Raw genomic sequence first — 16,365 nt, forward strand, 5'->3', positions numbered from 1 at the left:
CCGAGCTCTTTTGTGTATGTGTGTGTATTGTGGTGGTTTTGAGGGGGTCTGTTTACAACAGAGGGGGGGAGACAGCTGTCAAAGCTCACAGTCCCCTGCTAGTTTTGGCGGACAGGTGTGAAAGGGATAAGTCTGAGACCACCACACAGCATCCTCTTGTTTAACCAATTAGAGAAGACTTAAATGTGTTTCCAAAACCACTCAGTCAGAGTGTGATGAGGCCAGAGGTCAGTGTAAAATTCATACTCAGTGCGTTACCCTATTGCCTGCCACGTTGTATATAAATAGCCGATAGTGATGATGAAATGATGTGACAGCCAGTAACAGATCGTATTGTAGTGTTGTTGTCTGTCTCTACAGGGTATGAGTGAGCAGGCTGTGGTTTAGTGATTGGCTCAGTGGTTACTTGACAGCTGGATTTAAACGTAGAGATTCACCACAATACTGTCAAATTATTTGAAATAGTTTCTAAAAAGAATAAATTACAAATAAACCTTTGCTAGTCATATTAGGCGTACTTGCTTTGTCTGAATTAAATATTACAAAGTTTAAAGTGAGATTTGAGTGTTTTGTTTGTGTCAGTGCAGTGGGTCTGAACTGGTCCGTACTGGGAATGTATTCCTCCTTAATAGGAGTGTAAATCACAAGATTAACTGCAAAATGATATGAGTCAATATATTGTGATTCAGTGTTTGCAGATATATCACAAATTCTGCCACGATACAATTTTGGTTGATTCAAGAGTCTGCGATCAATATGAGATGATATCACATGCTGATGTCACAGTCACTTCCTTTCACATGAACTTACAAAAAATAACTAAGATCTAATTTTATTCCTGAGCTCAGTTAGACATTTAGATTAAAAACAATCTGTTCTTTTACCAAATTGGACTGTACCTAATTCTTTATATTGAGCTTTTTCACATCAAGCCAAAGAAAATAAAGATTAAATTTCTATTTGTTAACAATAAAGCACGATATAGTGTAAACTTCACTGCAATTTAGAGTTTTAAACTAAATATGTTTAGAAGTTAGTTGTAATAACCAACTACTGTCTGACTTTATCGTAGTTACACACCAAGCCTTTGGATAATCTGCCTTTTCCTCATTAGATTATTAGAGTAAAGCAAACAATTCCACATGTGTCTTAAGCATGTCTTACAAATGATCAATATTTTTTCATTTGAATTGATAATTTTATATAATTTTTACTGAATCGATGTATCAGTATTTAAAACATTCCTACTCTTTACCTGTTGAACCCCATTTATTCATTTATTCATACATTTCTCTGCGTTAATTTAAAGTAATAATTTTCTGTATGACGTGAGGTCTGGGGCGGCGTGGCTCAGTGGGTAGAGTGGTCATCTTGTAGATTGAGGGTTGCTGGTTTGATCCTCGGCCTGTTGAGCTCATGTTGAGGTGCCCCTGAGCAAGACACCAAACCCCGAATTGCTCCTGATGGGTCGTGGTTGAGCGCCTTGCATGGCAGCTTCCGCCATCAGTGTGTGAATGTGATGTATGATGTAAAGCGCTTTGGGTATCATTCCAGGTACAGTAAAGCTCTATAAATACAGACCATTTACCATTTGGACTTTAAGTGGACCAACATCAGGACTATCTTCAGCCATCTGTTGTATCATCAGGCCTCATTCACCAATATCTTCTTACAAATCTTCTTAAACTTGTTTTTCGTAGACCACAGAATTGTTTCTATCTTTACTCTTATATTGGTGAATACCAAATTTCTCCTACAGCTTTATGTGCAAGCAGATCATTAATTAGCCTACTTCAGAACGTGGACAGCAGCCCGCAGTCTGCTTCCATGAGCACATCATGATGCACGTCTTTGCTGTAAAAAATTAAAATAGTATAAAATATAAAAGTATAAAATTTCATTACATAGCCTACTGTACCTTCTACAGTTTGTAAAGCAGATTTCCACCTGCTGTGGCATCATTTTAAGATGTAGTTCATCTACGGAGCGAGTGGTGAATCTAACAAGTCCTGCAGGTATAATAAAACGACACCTTTGTAGTGCATTGCAATCATGTTCAAATTTCAATAAGACCGCATTCAGCAGGTGGCTCTGGAAGTCTCAGGTGACTTGGACATTTATGGAGTGATATTCTTGTGGTTGAGCAAACGGATCTGGCGTGTAATCAGTTTCATGCACTGATGATGTTAGAAAGACCAGCGATAGAATTAGATCCGTCTTGACTGTGACTTGTTTTTTAATGAATCAAAGAGATGAAAAAAAGTTTCATTTTCCCTTGAGGGAAAGTACTACATTTGGATCTTGGTGATATGCTGTTTGGTTTCACTTTGAGTGTTTTGCTGTACATCATGACCAAACATCTCCACTTTGGTCTCATTTGTTTGTTGAGATGCAGATTTATAAACCTAGGCTGTGCTGTCATGTTGTTTTAGTGAAAATAGACTTTCATCTGGTAATGCTTCGAAACAAGTGCTGTTTAGTATTTTTTTAATTGTACTGTCATGCACGTTATCATTTAACATACTAACTGAGACCTTCAGAGGGTTTTGCAGTGTCTCGGAGCATTGCACTTATTGAACGTGAGGAGAACTTGCTAGGAAGACTGGTTATTGTCTTGAATGTTTTCCACCTCAAAATAATCTTTTTCGTTGGAGAATTTGGGTTTCAGGGTACATGATTGGAATGAACTCATTGGCACCGTTTACATGACAGTTTTAATTCCCCTTTAATTCGGAATAAAGATAAAATCCTCTAAAAAGATTTAAAATGACCTTGTAAATACCTAATTATGAATATAAACCACCGTTCCAAATTAAACTGGTTTTTTTCTGGTTTTTAAATCTGAATTGCATGTTCTCCCTGTGTATGCGTGGGTTCTCTCCCGGGTACTCTGGCTTCCTCCCACTATACGAAGACATGCATGTAAGGTTAATTGGTCACTCAAAATCCTCCCTAGGAGTGAGTGTGAGTGGTTGTTTGTCTTTCTACGGTGGCCCTGCAATGGACTGACGACCTGTCCAGGGTGTACCCTGCTCCTCTCCTGCTAATGGCTGGGATAGGCTCCAGCTTCCCTGCACCCCTGAATTGGACTATGTGGTACAGAAAATAGATAGATGGATGAATAAACATGTTTTTCATGTAAACCTCAATTCAGAGTTACTATTTCCATGTAAACATGAAGAAGAATACTTTAATTCTAAATTATTTAATTCTGACTTATTAATTCCAAATTAAAAACATCATGTAACTGTGGCCATTGCTGGCTTTTCTTTTGCACATCACTGAATGCTCTAGACCAGCAAAGTTTCATAGAAGTGCTCACACCTGCTGATAATCACTTACTGCATTTCATCAGCAGCATGTGGCTGACTCTCTTATTTCCAATAGAAACAGTGAGTGTTTACCTAGTTTTACACACACTGCTTCTGCATTGTGATTTAGCTTTTGTTCAGTCAATAATGACGGTGTAAAATGCTACATGTTTTTTCATCTAAGGTTATTGACTACTTTAAGAAGCAGATGATTTTATTATGATGCCCTTTATTTGTAAAATTTAATCATTGAAAGAAAGTATTCTTCATTTGTCTGTGTGTCAGTTATTTTCTCTCAGGAAGTCTCCTAATTGTACCTTTAGAATAGTGGAAAACTTACTGTGTTTTACTATTTTCTGATGTTGATGTTGTTGGTGAACATTCAGCATGAAGTGTTTATGTTTACGCGCCTCATTTACAGCAGCTGCTCAGAATTCAGGATCTTAAAGGATGAGCACACACACATCCTTCTGCAAAAGCCACTTCCTCTTGCTCTCAATAGTGCATTAAATGCAAAATGTGCCTCAGGGATAAAGAATAGCTTCCTCCATTTCAGGCAGAAAAAGACATCTAAGATGATGCACACCAAACAAATTTGGTGGATGATCTCATCCAGTTGATCCTGGCAGCTGGCTAAATAAAGCCCACTGGTGTGCATGTGTAGCTGAGTACAGTCTTCCTCTTTAAGTTGGGCCTAGAATATTATCTGTATGTGGCCTTACATGTACAAAAAAACTGCAACCCACAGAAGCCCGTTACATAAGATTTGTGAATTGTGTACTGATTTCAGACTGGATTGTTTGTTATTCAGTGAGGGGGCATGAGAAACGGTGGGCGTAAAGTCAAAAATGGCTCATAGTGGGCTGTTAAAAAAACGTACTATCGTGGAAAAGCGATGAGGGAAACTGAACATTTATTTTCACAGGATTTTGGAGGTGAGCAAGTGTTTACAGTTGCTTTTGTCTAGAAGACTGTTTATGTGACGATTGAGATTCAGGTGAGGAAGTTGTGGCTCACTCAGGAACACATTAGTGTGGCTAATGTTTGCAGATGTGGGCCTGTAGCTGTAATTTTTTCTGAACCAAAAACTGTAAACTGAAGTGAAAATGACTTCTTATTGTGAAACTGTTGGAAAACACAGCAGTACGACTTTGGCTGCCGAATGCTGCTCTTTCATTAAAGCTGTTTTCTTTACATCATCGTCGTCAGTTGTCATTTTCTCTGCCTGAAATTCTAACTTGAGTCCTGACCTCAGACCCTTTTAAAACACACAAACAGTAGCTGTTTGCAGTTCAGCAAATGAAGCACTGCTTCATTTTGGACAGTCAGCCATTGATCTGCCAGGCTTTTCACAGCTTCTCAGATTCCCAGATCTCCTTTCACTGATGTCTAAAAGACCTGCCTGTAATAAAAGAACCCATATGAAAAGAAAAACGCTTATTATTGATAATTATTTTTATTGGGTGTCAGGGTGAATTTGAGCTTTAAGGCTAAAAGCTTGCAAATTATTAACATAAAAGGCATCTGTAGTTATATTTTAATAGAATGTTTTCCTGATACCAAGATTTCTTCATTTCCTTATTCTTTCAAGCTGCTCTAGTTTTTCTGAATTATTTCACTTTTAACATTTGCTGTTGTGTCTTTCAGGATCCTCACCATCTTCAGCGTTTCCCAGTTTGTCCAGCAGAACCAGCAGCACCACCAGCTGTCCCTCCTCCGCTCACAGAGACTCTGGCAGCGACATTGAAAGCCTGCTGAGCACAGAGCCGGGATATGACAGCATCTTCAGAAAGGTTTGCAAAGAGTTAAAACACCAAATGATGTTTATAAATATAGTTGCAAATATAAAATAAGTTTGTGATTTATTGGGAAGCAGACTCTTAAACCTTTATGACATATTGAATCATCAGGAAAATGAATAACATCACTCACGAATCCATATCAAATCTCAGCTTTTTGTTGTTCTCTGTAAAATTAAGACTTTTATCTTTTTTAAACGTGGTATTTCTAAAGTTTTAGTTTGTATTGTTAAGTCTCCATCAACCCGCCTCCAGCCCAGCAAGGAGTCTGTGTTAATGTTACACCAGTTTTCCCGAACCGAACTCTGAAGTTTGGCGAACTAAACATAAAGAACTGGTTTCCATAAACAAGCTGCAGGACCACACCAATGAAGGATCAATAAATAGATTGAAAAATGAGACGGACAAAATGTAGAGAATTCACTTTGATTCAGCAGTGAAGTCTGTGTTCCTGCAGTCCTTCACTGGCTGCAGTCCAGTCAGGCTCACTTGTGTCGAACAGCAGGAATGTGTTTGGTCTGCTTCTGCAACAACTCCTATCGGGATTTTATCCTATGTATAACAGCTATTTTGCTCAGTCTGAGCAAGGTTTTATTTATCAGCACCCTGAGGCTGAGATGCCAAACTTCAACTAAGCATCTTTTTAAGCCAGCAGCTCTACTCTGCTGCGAGGAAAGTGCAAGCCGTGGTCCCTGCTGTCACTCTGCTACTGTTTAAAGTCTGTGTGAAAGCAAGGCAGCTGAAATACTTGCATCTCTCAGTATAGTATCTTTCTGCTTTGTTGAGCTTTTAAAACATGCTCACGGTAATGCGAACCATATGTCCTGTTTGTTGTAAACAACAATGAACAATGAAGTCAGTGCAGAGAATATCAGCTGCCTGGGAGTGCACGCTGTCATGCTGAGGGTGAGGATGCTGTAGACTGGCAGAGATGGGTAAAATGCAGCATGAAGCTCACAGGCTTTGATTTCAAACAAAGCTGAATTCTGAAAGGGAGGATTATCGTCTTTGCTGCTCTCTGAAGAGAAAATGTATTTTATTCGCAAAATACAGTTCTGTGAATGTAGAAAAATGAGTAGAGAAACTCTAAAGGTCATGGCGTTGATCTCAGTAACTCGTGAGGGGAGGATGCATCATGTGCCCTTGGGAAAGAAAGCGTAACTTTAAACGCTCATTAATTATTGTATGTGTGGACATGAGCCTGAAAAAGTTTGAAGCTAGCTGATATTTTTTCCTCTTAGCTCCAAAGCCAATATTCGCTCAGTCACGTGCACTCCCTGCCCCAAACTACACACACACACACACTCACACACTCAGGCTCATGCATTCCCTGACTCCCAGAGGAAGTTGTGTTCACAGCATAAAGCAGATCTTTCTTTCCCAGCTCTCCAACAGAAGCAGCTCTATGCTCAGCGCTTGCACTGCAGCTGGCAGTACAATAGCCCCAGTTAAAACTCACACCTACAAATTAGCTCTAAATGCGCTGTCCCTAACCTGTGTGTCCCTGTGCACAGGCTCGTTCCCACCAGTCTCAGCCCACAGAGCTTTTTTGACCTATAAGCTGTTTTTTTTAGTCTTATTCAGAGCATAGAAATCCAAACAAATGTTTACTTTCCCCTCATAAATTTAGCATCATCATTATTTTGCAAAGATGCATATTAGCTTACAAATACATGATGGATCTCCTCACCACGAGAAGCTCTATGATTTTGAGAAAAAGAGCTTAAAAAAGACTGTATATAACTCAGAACCATCTGTGAAAGCTTTGTTTTCCCTCTCATCATTTATTGGTGTTTGTTATAATGTCAGTGTTGCTGTAAAGTGGCTGTGGCTCGTTATGCTTAAGCTCTACCATTTGGTCCTCATTATGTTCCATTCCTGTGGATTAAATGGCTCTTCCAGCCTTCTCTGAATTCATCGCATGCTTCGGTGAAGAAATGCTGATGGATGTGCAGTGTTGCAGACCAGGTGTTTATCATTGATTTGAAAGATATCGCTTTTTCATTTTGTCCTGTTTTGCATAGTCAGACGTGCTATATTTTTATTTTTCTGCACTTTTTAATGTATCCTGATTACAATAAATGGATTTTCCTGTGTTTTAGGGTTGAAGTGTTCTACATCCTGTGCTGCTCTGTAAGCAGGGAAAGATTCCTCACTGTCAGTTGTAGTTGACTCTCGCTAAATAGAGTGCTACTTGATTAAATCTGGAATGGAAGTAAACACTTAAAGAGGTAGTGCTGCACATGTTGGCTCACTGAGTTTTGAATTAATGAAGCCATCCTTGTAGAACGTGACAAACTATTACTGCTTCTTTCTTTGACAGCTCCTGTGAGATGTATAATGCAAGGCAGCGATGCTTGAAAATAATAGTAATGTGTACATTTCTTTGAATGTCCACAGAATGATGAAGCAGTGACAGGAGGAGACAGCACCAGCGAGGTTTCAGTCTCCTGCTCCTCTACGGACGACACCGCCAGCGTCGACCCGTCCAGCTCCAGCCCGGAGGGCAGCCAGGGGCTGGGCTGCAATTGGAGCCCGGAGGAGGGCATCCAGACTGGCGCTGCTAACGCTGCAGGCCTGAACAGCGGTGGTAGTGGAGGAGGAGGAGACGTTGAAGAAGAGGCAAAAGACAGAGTAACTGAAGTGCCAAGACGTTCCTCTCTCTTCCGGAGCAGCAATCGTTCCCTGTCACCTCTTCGCCGCCACAGCTGGGGTCCAGGAAAGAACAACGGAGGAGAGACTGAAATGAACCAGAGGAGGTGAGAGTGGGAAGGAGAAATGATGGCAGTTTAAAAAAATGTAAAAGGAAGATTTTAGTTGTCCTTGTGGATGAGGTTGATTTGAGCACGAGACATTCTCCAGTCCTGAAAAGCAGCTGCTGGTGTTAGTCAGCAGATGTCAGTCAGCATTATTAAAGCTTGTTGATGTCATTCCCTGTGCGCCATGTTGGGCGTTTCATCTCCTCGCTGTGAACAGCTGTGTTGCCATTTGTCTGGCAACTGTAGGGAGCAACCAAAAGTACATGCACAGATGCATACACACAGATACACACTTCCAGCCTTAAAGCCACGCATGCACAACAGTTGTTACGAGCTAACATAAATTAATTCACACTCACACTGGGTCATCAGCAAGACAATAACGAGACCTTGGTAACTTTTTTGTCATTATTAATTTAACTTGTTTATCACTTGAAGTGTATGTGTCTTCTGTTTTATGTAGATGTTTATTGTGTGTTACAAAGTATAAAATACTTATTCTAATACAGTGAGTCTTCCACGAAGTTGGCATGAAAACAGAGAACAGACATTTACTAGCTGCCTCTGTTATGTCATACAAGCAAAGACAAGCTTTCATCTTTTGGTTTTCCTTGCAGCATTACTAATGACAGAGAGAGGAATCTTGTTTTAACTGCTTATGCACCTAAAAAAAAACAAAAAAAAACAACAACACACAAAACATCAAAACAACACATGAGGCTCCTCGAGCACGTAAGAAAGATGAAAATAAGACAGAAACATAACATAATACGACTTAATTAGGGAGACAAACTCGTCATCAGTATGTCCTCTTTGTTTTGCTCAGACTTATCTTCTATTCGGTGACATTTTGAAAGAATGCTTTCTTGCTAAGAGTTTCTGAGAAATCCACATTAATGTGACGTATCTGTGGTGCACAACCACAACGGAAGCATTTTATCCATCCAGTCCACACTGACTGTGTCCTCTGTTTAGCACATACGTCCACAGATCGCTCCCCCCGTCCGCCTGTCTGTCTGTCTGTCTGTCTGTTCGAACAGATGATCTGCTCAGACTGTCTTCAGCAGACGGACTGACAGAAGTTGGCAGGATCAGGGGAGTGTTAATGTGGTCTCAGCTGGAAGGAGTCAGTTGTGTTTTAATGTATGTACAGTAGGAGATTAAAGCCCCACTGCTGCTTTAGTGTCTGTTTTTACAGGAATGTATAAATACATACTCTGGCTTTTTCATGGGTTTTTAAACTGGAGATAAAAAGAAAAAGACTTTAGCAAACCAAGATATGCTAGCACATCTAAAGCTTACTAAGGGATAACTATTTGTGGTATGACAGGGAATGTGCTCATGGCTGTTTTTAGGCCTGATGCAGGAACTTTCTTTTTAACCTCAAACATTTGCAACCAGGAGAGACTACAGAGAATTACTGCTCCTGGCCCAGAAATGGTTCTCATCCTTTTTTTTCCCCCAGAATAGCATCTTTTCACAGTATACTAAGAAAATTGTCTTCTGGCTCCAGCGTCATGAAAAATGAGCATATGTGTGAGCGATATCAATCTTTTGATTTAACTCTCAGCAAGAAAGCAAATGATAACTTTCCAAGTATGATCGATATTACTCCTCTAGTACGATACACACTCTGTAGTGTCATAAAATTCTGACCTCCTAACAACCTTATGATCTCATCATCATGTGAAAATGTTCTTTCATTCATTATTTGCTATCTAATCTTATCCATCATCCACCACTTCCTTTCTGTTTCCATCACCTCTAGTTCCATTCGTAGTCCTGGTGAGGGGAAGCCGGCCTTTCACAGGAGAAGGTACTAATCATTCCCGTTCATCAGCCCATGTGTTGTTAAGCTTTACTTGTGTATTGATGAGATGCATTTCTAAACTTTTGCAGGCATTGGCTTTGGGAAGCTTTTCATTTTAAGCATGATGCACTGCTCTTGCTTTCTGCTGCATCCCTGCAGGCAACTGCAGTGAAAAATGATCCTTTCTTTTCACCCTTGTTGGAATGTGCATAAAATGCTGTGGTAAACAAATGGTTGGGGGTTCTGGTGTTTGTATCGCAGTGGTAATAACAAGCAGCCACTCATGGAAAGAAAGGGGTTTAGCACTGAAGCAGAAGATTGAGAACTGTGTGTTTTAGATTTTTTTTTTAGTGTAAGACGTTTCTGTAGAGAATTTTTCCAGGCTAAAAAGACATCAGAAGTCTTTCAAATTTAGTCCAGGAGGAGAAAATAATGTGGCACGACCAAGTGAAAGTTGTTCTAACTGTAGGATGGGTTTGTTGATTCTCTAAACTGCTCTTTGGCCCAGAAGGAGGGAGGAGGAAGTGATGATGAAGGCGCCGGCATCTTCTACAACAAACCAGGGTAGATGAAACTGGGTTTGAACCAAGTTTAAATTGTTTTGAGTTAAAGTAAATGTAGTTATCAATCATTTTGTTTTTGTATTTTTATTTTTGTTAAATCTGGGTTTTGCCCATAGTGTCCCAATAACAACAAACCTTAAATTAGCTGTTTTGTTTTAATTGTTCATCTATTTTTTTATCCTGGTTTTGTAAGATGTCAACTCAAGCCAGACAACTCTTTGTTGTTGATCATTTATAGACTTTAAATGAACTTTAAAATGTTTTACATTTTTATGTTTTCAGTTTAATAGTTTGGCTTTCAATAGTTATTTCCTGAATTAGTTTAATGAATTAATACAAAGCTTTTTGAGAAGTTTTTTTTAATCTGTGTTGCACAAACAGTACTTCAGATTACTGCCACTTGTGGAGTGTCACATATCCCTATACTGATTTACAATATCAATTCTCACTTATATAAATATAGAACAGTAAAATGATCCTTCATTTGTATCTGTTAGGCTTTAATTAAGATGTGTGTGATCTTTTAAAAACTCATTGCTGTAATCATTTGGCCACATTTTTGAAATTCAGGGAGTAGCGGCTGCCACAGCGGCGGTTCCAGCCATGTTTAGTGTACCAGCCAAGTCGTGCTGCTTCACATTTTTTGGAAAACTGCTTTGCCTCAGTGTGATTGCTTGCATGGAGCTGATATAACTGCAAATCTGCAGAAAATAAACCAATAACCAATCACAATAATTGTTTCACAAAGGAGAACATTGTGTTTCACATGCTCTGTCCTCAGACGTCCCAGTAACTCTTGTCATTTCCACTCTGTTTGCTTCACTCTGCTGTAAGTGCTTGTCCATCATCCCATTACTCCACCTGTAATTCACCCCCACCTCTCTCTGTTAGTATCAGCTGGTGTCCTCCTGAGGCTCCCCACAGCACCATTGAGGATGTAGTTAGTTTTCGCAGGTACTGTGTTTTTAGAGTGTGTTTCTTCTTTATTTTATTAAAATTTTTTTTCAAGAGCATGCAACCTTCTTTGAATAGGTTTAATTCACCTGCTGCTTGATTTGCATTTGCCGTTGTGGGTGCGTATGCTTGTGGTTCTGGGTGTGCATGAAGACCATGCAACATGAGTCAGTCGGTGCCTTCCTACAGCTGAGAGCTGTAGAAGCTGCAGGTGCTATTCAGTATGGAGGACCTTCTGGCTCTGTTGGAAAAGTATGTAATAACACTGACAAGAAGGAGACTTTAATATGACAGATATAGCCATCTGCATTCACAGCTTTGAGGATTGGTGAGTGCTGCTCTTTGCTGGTCACTGATGATTCTTTTAGTCCAGTCTTAGTTAGTGATGCTTGAAAGTGTTGGTCTGATGATTTGCTGGATAATGGAGTGCCTTACAAACGCAAAGGCTGAAGAAAAGAGAGATTTACTGCTGAGACTTCAACCATCACTAAGCCTGTCCTCCTGCAGATAAAGCTGCGGCCTGCTAGCGTAGCTCATCCTGAAATGTAGTTGTAGTTTTCCTCCCCATAATCATTGTATTGGATTTTTTCAAGGCCTCTTATTCCCAGTCATAGATCGATGTAATTGGGTTTGTAAATCACAGCTGCAGAGCTCTCTGTGCTGATGCTGATGTTGGAAATCATTTGCAGCTGCTTCAGTTGTAAATCTGCTCCAGAGCTCGGTGATAACTCAGCCGACTAAACACTGTGCAGGACCGGTTTTGTGTGTGTGTGCCAGTCAACAGGTGCATGCGTGCACGTCAGTGTGTTTGTGGTTGTTGCAGCAGCAGTTGTGTGTATCCATAAAGCTTTGATGAATTGTCCAGAAGGACCATTGGAGTGTGTGTACAACACAGTCATTTGTCATTCACTGAGGTCACCTTTGCTTTCTGTTTACCCGCACAGCTACAGCCTGGAGGGGCTTAGTGGGGGCCGAGAGGAGCTGAGGGGCTCCATCGCCCAAGGGCCCCGTATCTTGGAGCCTTTCAGGATGCCCCGTCAGGACAGCGATGACAGGGGCTCCCTGGTTTCTCTGACCGAGGAGCAGGAGGAGCGAGAGGAGCATACCAGACTGCATAACCCAGTAAACTGAGACACACACACACACTCACATATATGAGGTGTCATATCCTCATCATCCCACCCACGTCCTGATCCTAATTCATGAGAGGCAAAATGATTTTGTAAAGCTTGTAGATAAATAAGATTTATGGACAGTCTGGGGAAATCTGAGACTTGTCAGTTTGGGGATTAGTGAGAATTAATAATCATTGCCACCCTCAGGCATTTTTTCCACTCTCACTGGCTTAAAAAAACAAAGCAAGCTGTGAACATCACAAATCAAATATCTAGTTTCCCTTTTTACTTTATCGTTCCTATTTCGAGTTTAGTAACAGGTCATGGTTTTTTTCCCCACATTTTCTCTGCCTATATGTTCTCTTTTTCAATTGTCACGCAGCAGATTTGATTCATCCTTGTGTGTAATGTTGCAGAAATTAAGGCGGTATCGGCCTCTGAGAAACAGCTGCCAATCCATGAGCCTGCCCCTCACCAAGTCTGTGTCCATGCTCACCATCAGCCATAAAGACATCGATGGTGAGAAACCGTATTAACTCATCTATCACATTTAATCTACTAATTCAATCAAGTAATTTCTTGGAACATTTAGCCTGTCTGGACTTTCTATAAGTTGATTTCCTTTTTGTTATCATGTCTTAGCATTTCAGTTTATTGAATTACAAGGAAAACATACTTGATTTTTAGGTTTTGAGTTCACCTTACATGTTTCTACCGCTAAAATAAAAGAAAGGGATTTTTTTTTTTTTTTTTTTTTTTTTATAAATGATCCGTGCTTGTCATGGCTCTTTCCTTCCTGCCCTCCAAGCGGTGGCACGCCTGAGACGTAAGAGGCGAATTTCCTTCTCTTTCAACCTTTCCCCCATCCTCACCAAATCTAAGTCTCAGTTCATTTATGGGGACTCCTCATCAAGTGATGATGATGATGATGAGGTTAACTTCAGTAAGTACAGAGCTGTAAACTTAGCTGCAGTAGAAGGTAGATGTTGTATCAGAGGCAGAGCAGTAGCAGTTTCCAGTAGAGCCCTGGACCCTCCCCATGGACTTCAACTGCATTCACTGTGGCACAGTGTGTAAAAGAATGAGACAGGTCACAAGCTGTGCAGCCAAGTCAGATTTGTGTTTCGGTGAAGTGACGCCATTTAATTCTCAGATACGCCCAAATGTAATGAACTGGTATTAGAGCCAAGTACTCAGACTGATGTGCCCAGCTGTGACTTGAAGTTGTGCCCCCTCTTTAGAGGAGTCAAAAGGAATCCAATGAAAAAGGCAAATTGACAAACTTGCATTCAGTCTTTTCATTTTACAATTTGAGTACTCCAGTGTTGAACTGGCACAACTAAATGCCACTTAATGCTGAAAGCCAGTGAAGCCTGAACACTGCTGCAATAAACTTGCCATAAGGAGACCACTAATTACCACTGGTGTTAATCTACTGGCAGTGTGATTGTGCATTTGAATATGCTTGAAGCAAAACTGCTGGTGCTGAACTCCACCCCCATTTTACCTTTGGCAGCAGCCGATGCTGCATAAGACCTCAGCTTCCCTCGGTCCCCTGCACAGTGCAGCATTTCAATGACCTTTACATAAACTGGCCCTTCTGTAGTCTGTTTGGAAAGGCTAAAACAGTCTCACCAGAAAAGAGTAAAACAATCATCATAAACACTGCAGATAATCTGAGGAAGCACTTTCTTCTCTCCAGATAAATGTGAACCAGTCACCTTTAGTCAAAGACACGCAGCTTCCCCCTCCTTCCACCCATTAGATATTTCCATCAGTGTTCTCCATCTCCTTGACTGTGTTTCTAGCAAAAGTGGCAGGCCAAGACTTTTCTCTCATTATCCTGTTTGACTTTCTGATGCAGAGCTGGAAAGCAGGTCTGACATGTTTGCATGCGAGCCTGTTCAGAAGTGATTGATAGAAAGCACAGCGTCTTACATTTCAGTTTTTGGTTACTTTTTGGCAAATACTTAAGTCTGATGTTTGACTCCATGTTCTCTGTGTATAGATTCATGCGGTGCATTTATGTATGAATATGTGAAATGTAATGAAGTAAGAACAACATATTTCAGATTTTAGCTTCTCTGCTGTGTCAGTGTTATGTAGCTGTCAGCTATCCTCAGCTCTACAAGGTCAGATAAAGGTTAAAAAGCTTGCTCGTAGGCATTAAAATTAGCTCATTTTAGCCCTTGCAAAATTCTTGCAGCTAGAACATGAAGCGAACAAAGACTTTCTGGTGAGATCATTTACTGCCCCACACCACCACCTGAGATGCTCACCACCTTAATAACACTTTTAAGAAAATAGCACATAGTGAATTTTAAAAAAATTCCAAGTGCTCATGTCATCTCTTTTTCCATTCTAGGTACAAGGTCGTTTTCCAGTACCTCGGGGTCACTAGCATACAGGTCAGTTCAACTGTGCTCATTAACATTATCAAGAAAATGCTGCTTTAAGGTTTCAGAGCTCTTCTGACATTTACAATCTCATAAAGACGAGTGTAGAGAAGCTGTCAGCTGGTTCCGCAGGACAATGGAGCTTTTATGGTGCTATAAAAAAACTCACTACATGTGAACCAGTATGTTTTGTGAATGCAGCTGTTGGAGAATAACCTTAGTATGTGCATGTTCCAGTATATCGGAAGAGGAGCCTGGGCCTCTGCGGAGCGACACAGAGGGAAAGAGCGGGACAAAAGTCAGCCGGACCTTCAGCTACCTCAAGAACAAGATGTACAAAAAGACAAGGGTGAGCAAATTTTAATGAGCACTTACTATACTATATACTAGATATACTTTGCCTGTCAAAAACAAAAGTCACACAGCCTAACATTTTGTTGGACCTCCTTTAGCTTTCATTACAGCAGCATTTACTGTGGCATCGCTTCGATAAACTTTGCATTCATTTTCTCCAAGATCTTGTTTTGATGATAGGAGAGTCAGAACGCTGCCCAAAGCCTTCTCCTGCACGTCCACAGATTCTCCCACAGGCTTGTACAGTAGGCACTAGACATGCTGCTGCATAACTTCATCTGCCTTTATATCCTGATGCTTCCATTACTTTGGAACAGGGTGCACTCATCAGACCACATGACCTTCTTCCATTACTCCAGAATACATTCTTTATGCTCCCTAGCAAATTGAAGCTTTTTTCTCTGGTTAGCCTCACCAATAAGTGGTTTCCTTTCAGGCTACACAGCTTTTCGGTAGGGCTGTACGAAAATATCGATTTACTGAAATATTGCAATATTTCGTGTGACGATACTGTATCGATATTCAAAAAGACTTTCTTTTTTTATCAACAATTTACTGTATACACCAACATTAACAGTGGTGGTTTTTTTCTGTGTTGCATTTAAACTTTTTTTTTGTTTGTTAGAAGAATTTTCAGCACTTTAATATTTAATTTATATGTATATGTTAACAGGATTACAATAAAAATGTTGTGTTTGATTTTGCACCAAGCATACTTCTTTTGGATAACTACTTTGAAAATCAAGATACAAGATAGATACAAGATTGTTTATTTGTCACATGCAGGTTCAACACAAGGTCAACAATGCAATGAAATGCTTAGGATGAGAGGAACCGTTTGACTCCCTAAGATAATCAAGGAGTACTAATAGCATGCAATAATAGTACATGGTAAAGTTTTGCAGATATACAAGAGAAATAAGTAAACAATATAGTAGGAAATATGATAAAATATAGTAAAGTATAAAATACAAAGGTGCGGGTAGGATTAAGAATAAGGTGTAAGTAAAGTATTTCACAGGTTGTAATATTGCTTTAAATGAATTTCGTATTGCACACAGTATAGCATTGCACTTGGGTTGTGGAGCAGGTTATTGCACAGGTAATTGGTAGGTAATCAAAAATGGATATACTCTACATATGTATGACTATTTGTTATATATTAGGCTACAGACTGTTTATATTGCACTTAAGTGATGGAATGTCTGCTGCTACAGAGATAACAATTACAGATCTTTTAGCAGATTTAAAATTTCTGCCGGCCAGGCCTTGCAGACTTAAGCGTGTTGTGAGGGTCTGCTGGG

The 16,365-nt window shown here is 40.1% G+C and overlaps 1 protein-coding gene across 8 annotated transcripts in view; it reads left to right on the forward strand.

Moving 5' to 3' along the window:
* Positions 1 to 16,365, forward strand: part of LOC121640474 (A-kinase anchor protein 13) — a 126,149-nt gene that overhangs the window by 72,011 nt on the left and 37,773 nt on the right. For 5 of the 8 annotated variants that reach the window (XM_041989604.1, XM_041986584.1, XM_041988049.1 and 2 more), the window contains exons 11-18: positions 4,959 to 5,104; positions 7,511 to 7,869; positions 9,638 to 9,685; positions 11,134 to 11,196; positions 12,141 to 12,318; positions 12,728 to 12,830; positions 14,677 to 14,719; positions 14,945 to 15,056. In XM_041989604.1, the coding sequence (XP_041845538.1) occupies positions 4,959 to 5,104; positions 7,511 to 7,869; positions 9,638 to 9,685; positions 11,134 to 11,196; positions 12,141 to 12,318; positions 12,728 to 12,830; positions 14,677 to 14,719; positions 14,945 to 15,056 (1,052 nt within the window). The remainder of the gene's footprint in view (positions 1 to 4,958; positions 5,105 to 7,510; positions 7,870 to 9,637; positions 9,686 to 11,133; positions 11,197 to 12,140; positions 12,319 to 12,727; positions 12,831 to 14,676; positions 14,720 to 14,944; positions 15,057 to 16,365) is intronic. The other 3 variants (XM_041990414.1, XM_041991171.1, XM_041991912.1) reach the window with 2 other exon arrangements.

This window comes from Melanotaenia boesemani, chromosome 1 (assembly GCF_017639745.1).
Source record: "Melanotaenia boesemani isolate fMelBoe1 chromosome 1, fMelBoe1.pri, whole genome shotgun sequence".
Taxonomy (NCBI): Eukaryota; Metazoa; Chordata; class Actinopteri; order Atheriniformes; family Melanotaeniidae; genus Melanotaenia; species Melanotaenia boesemani.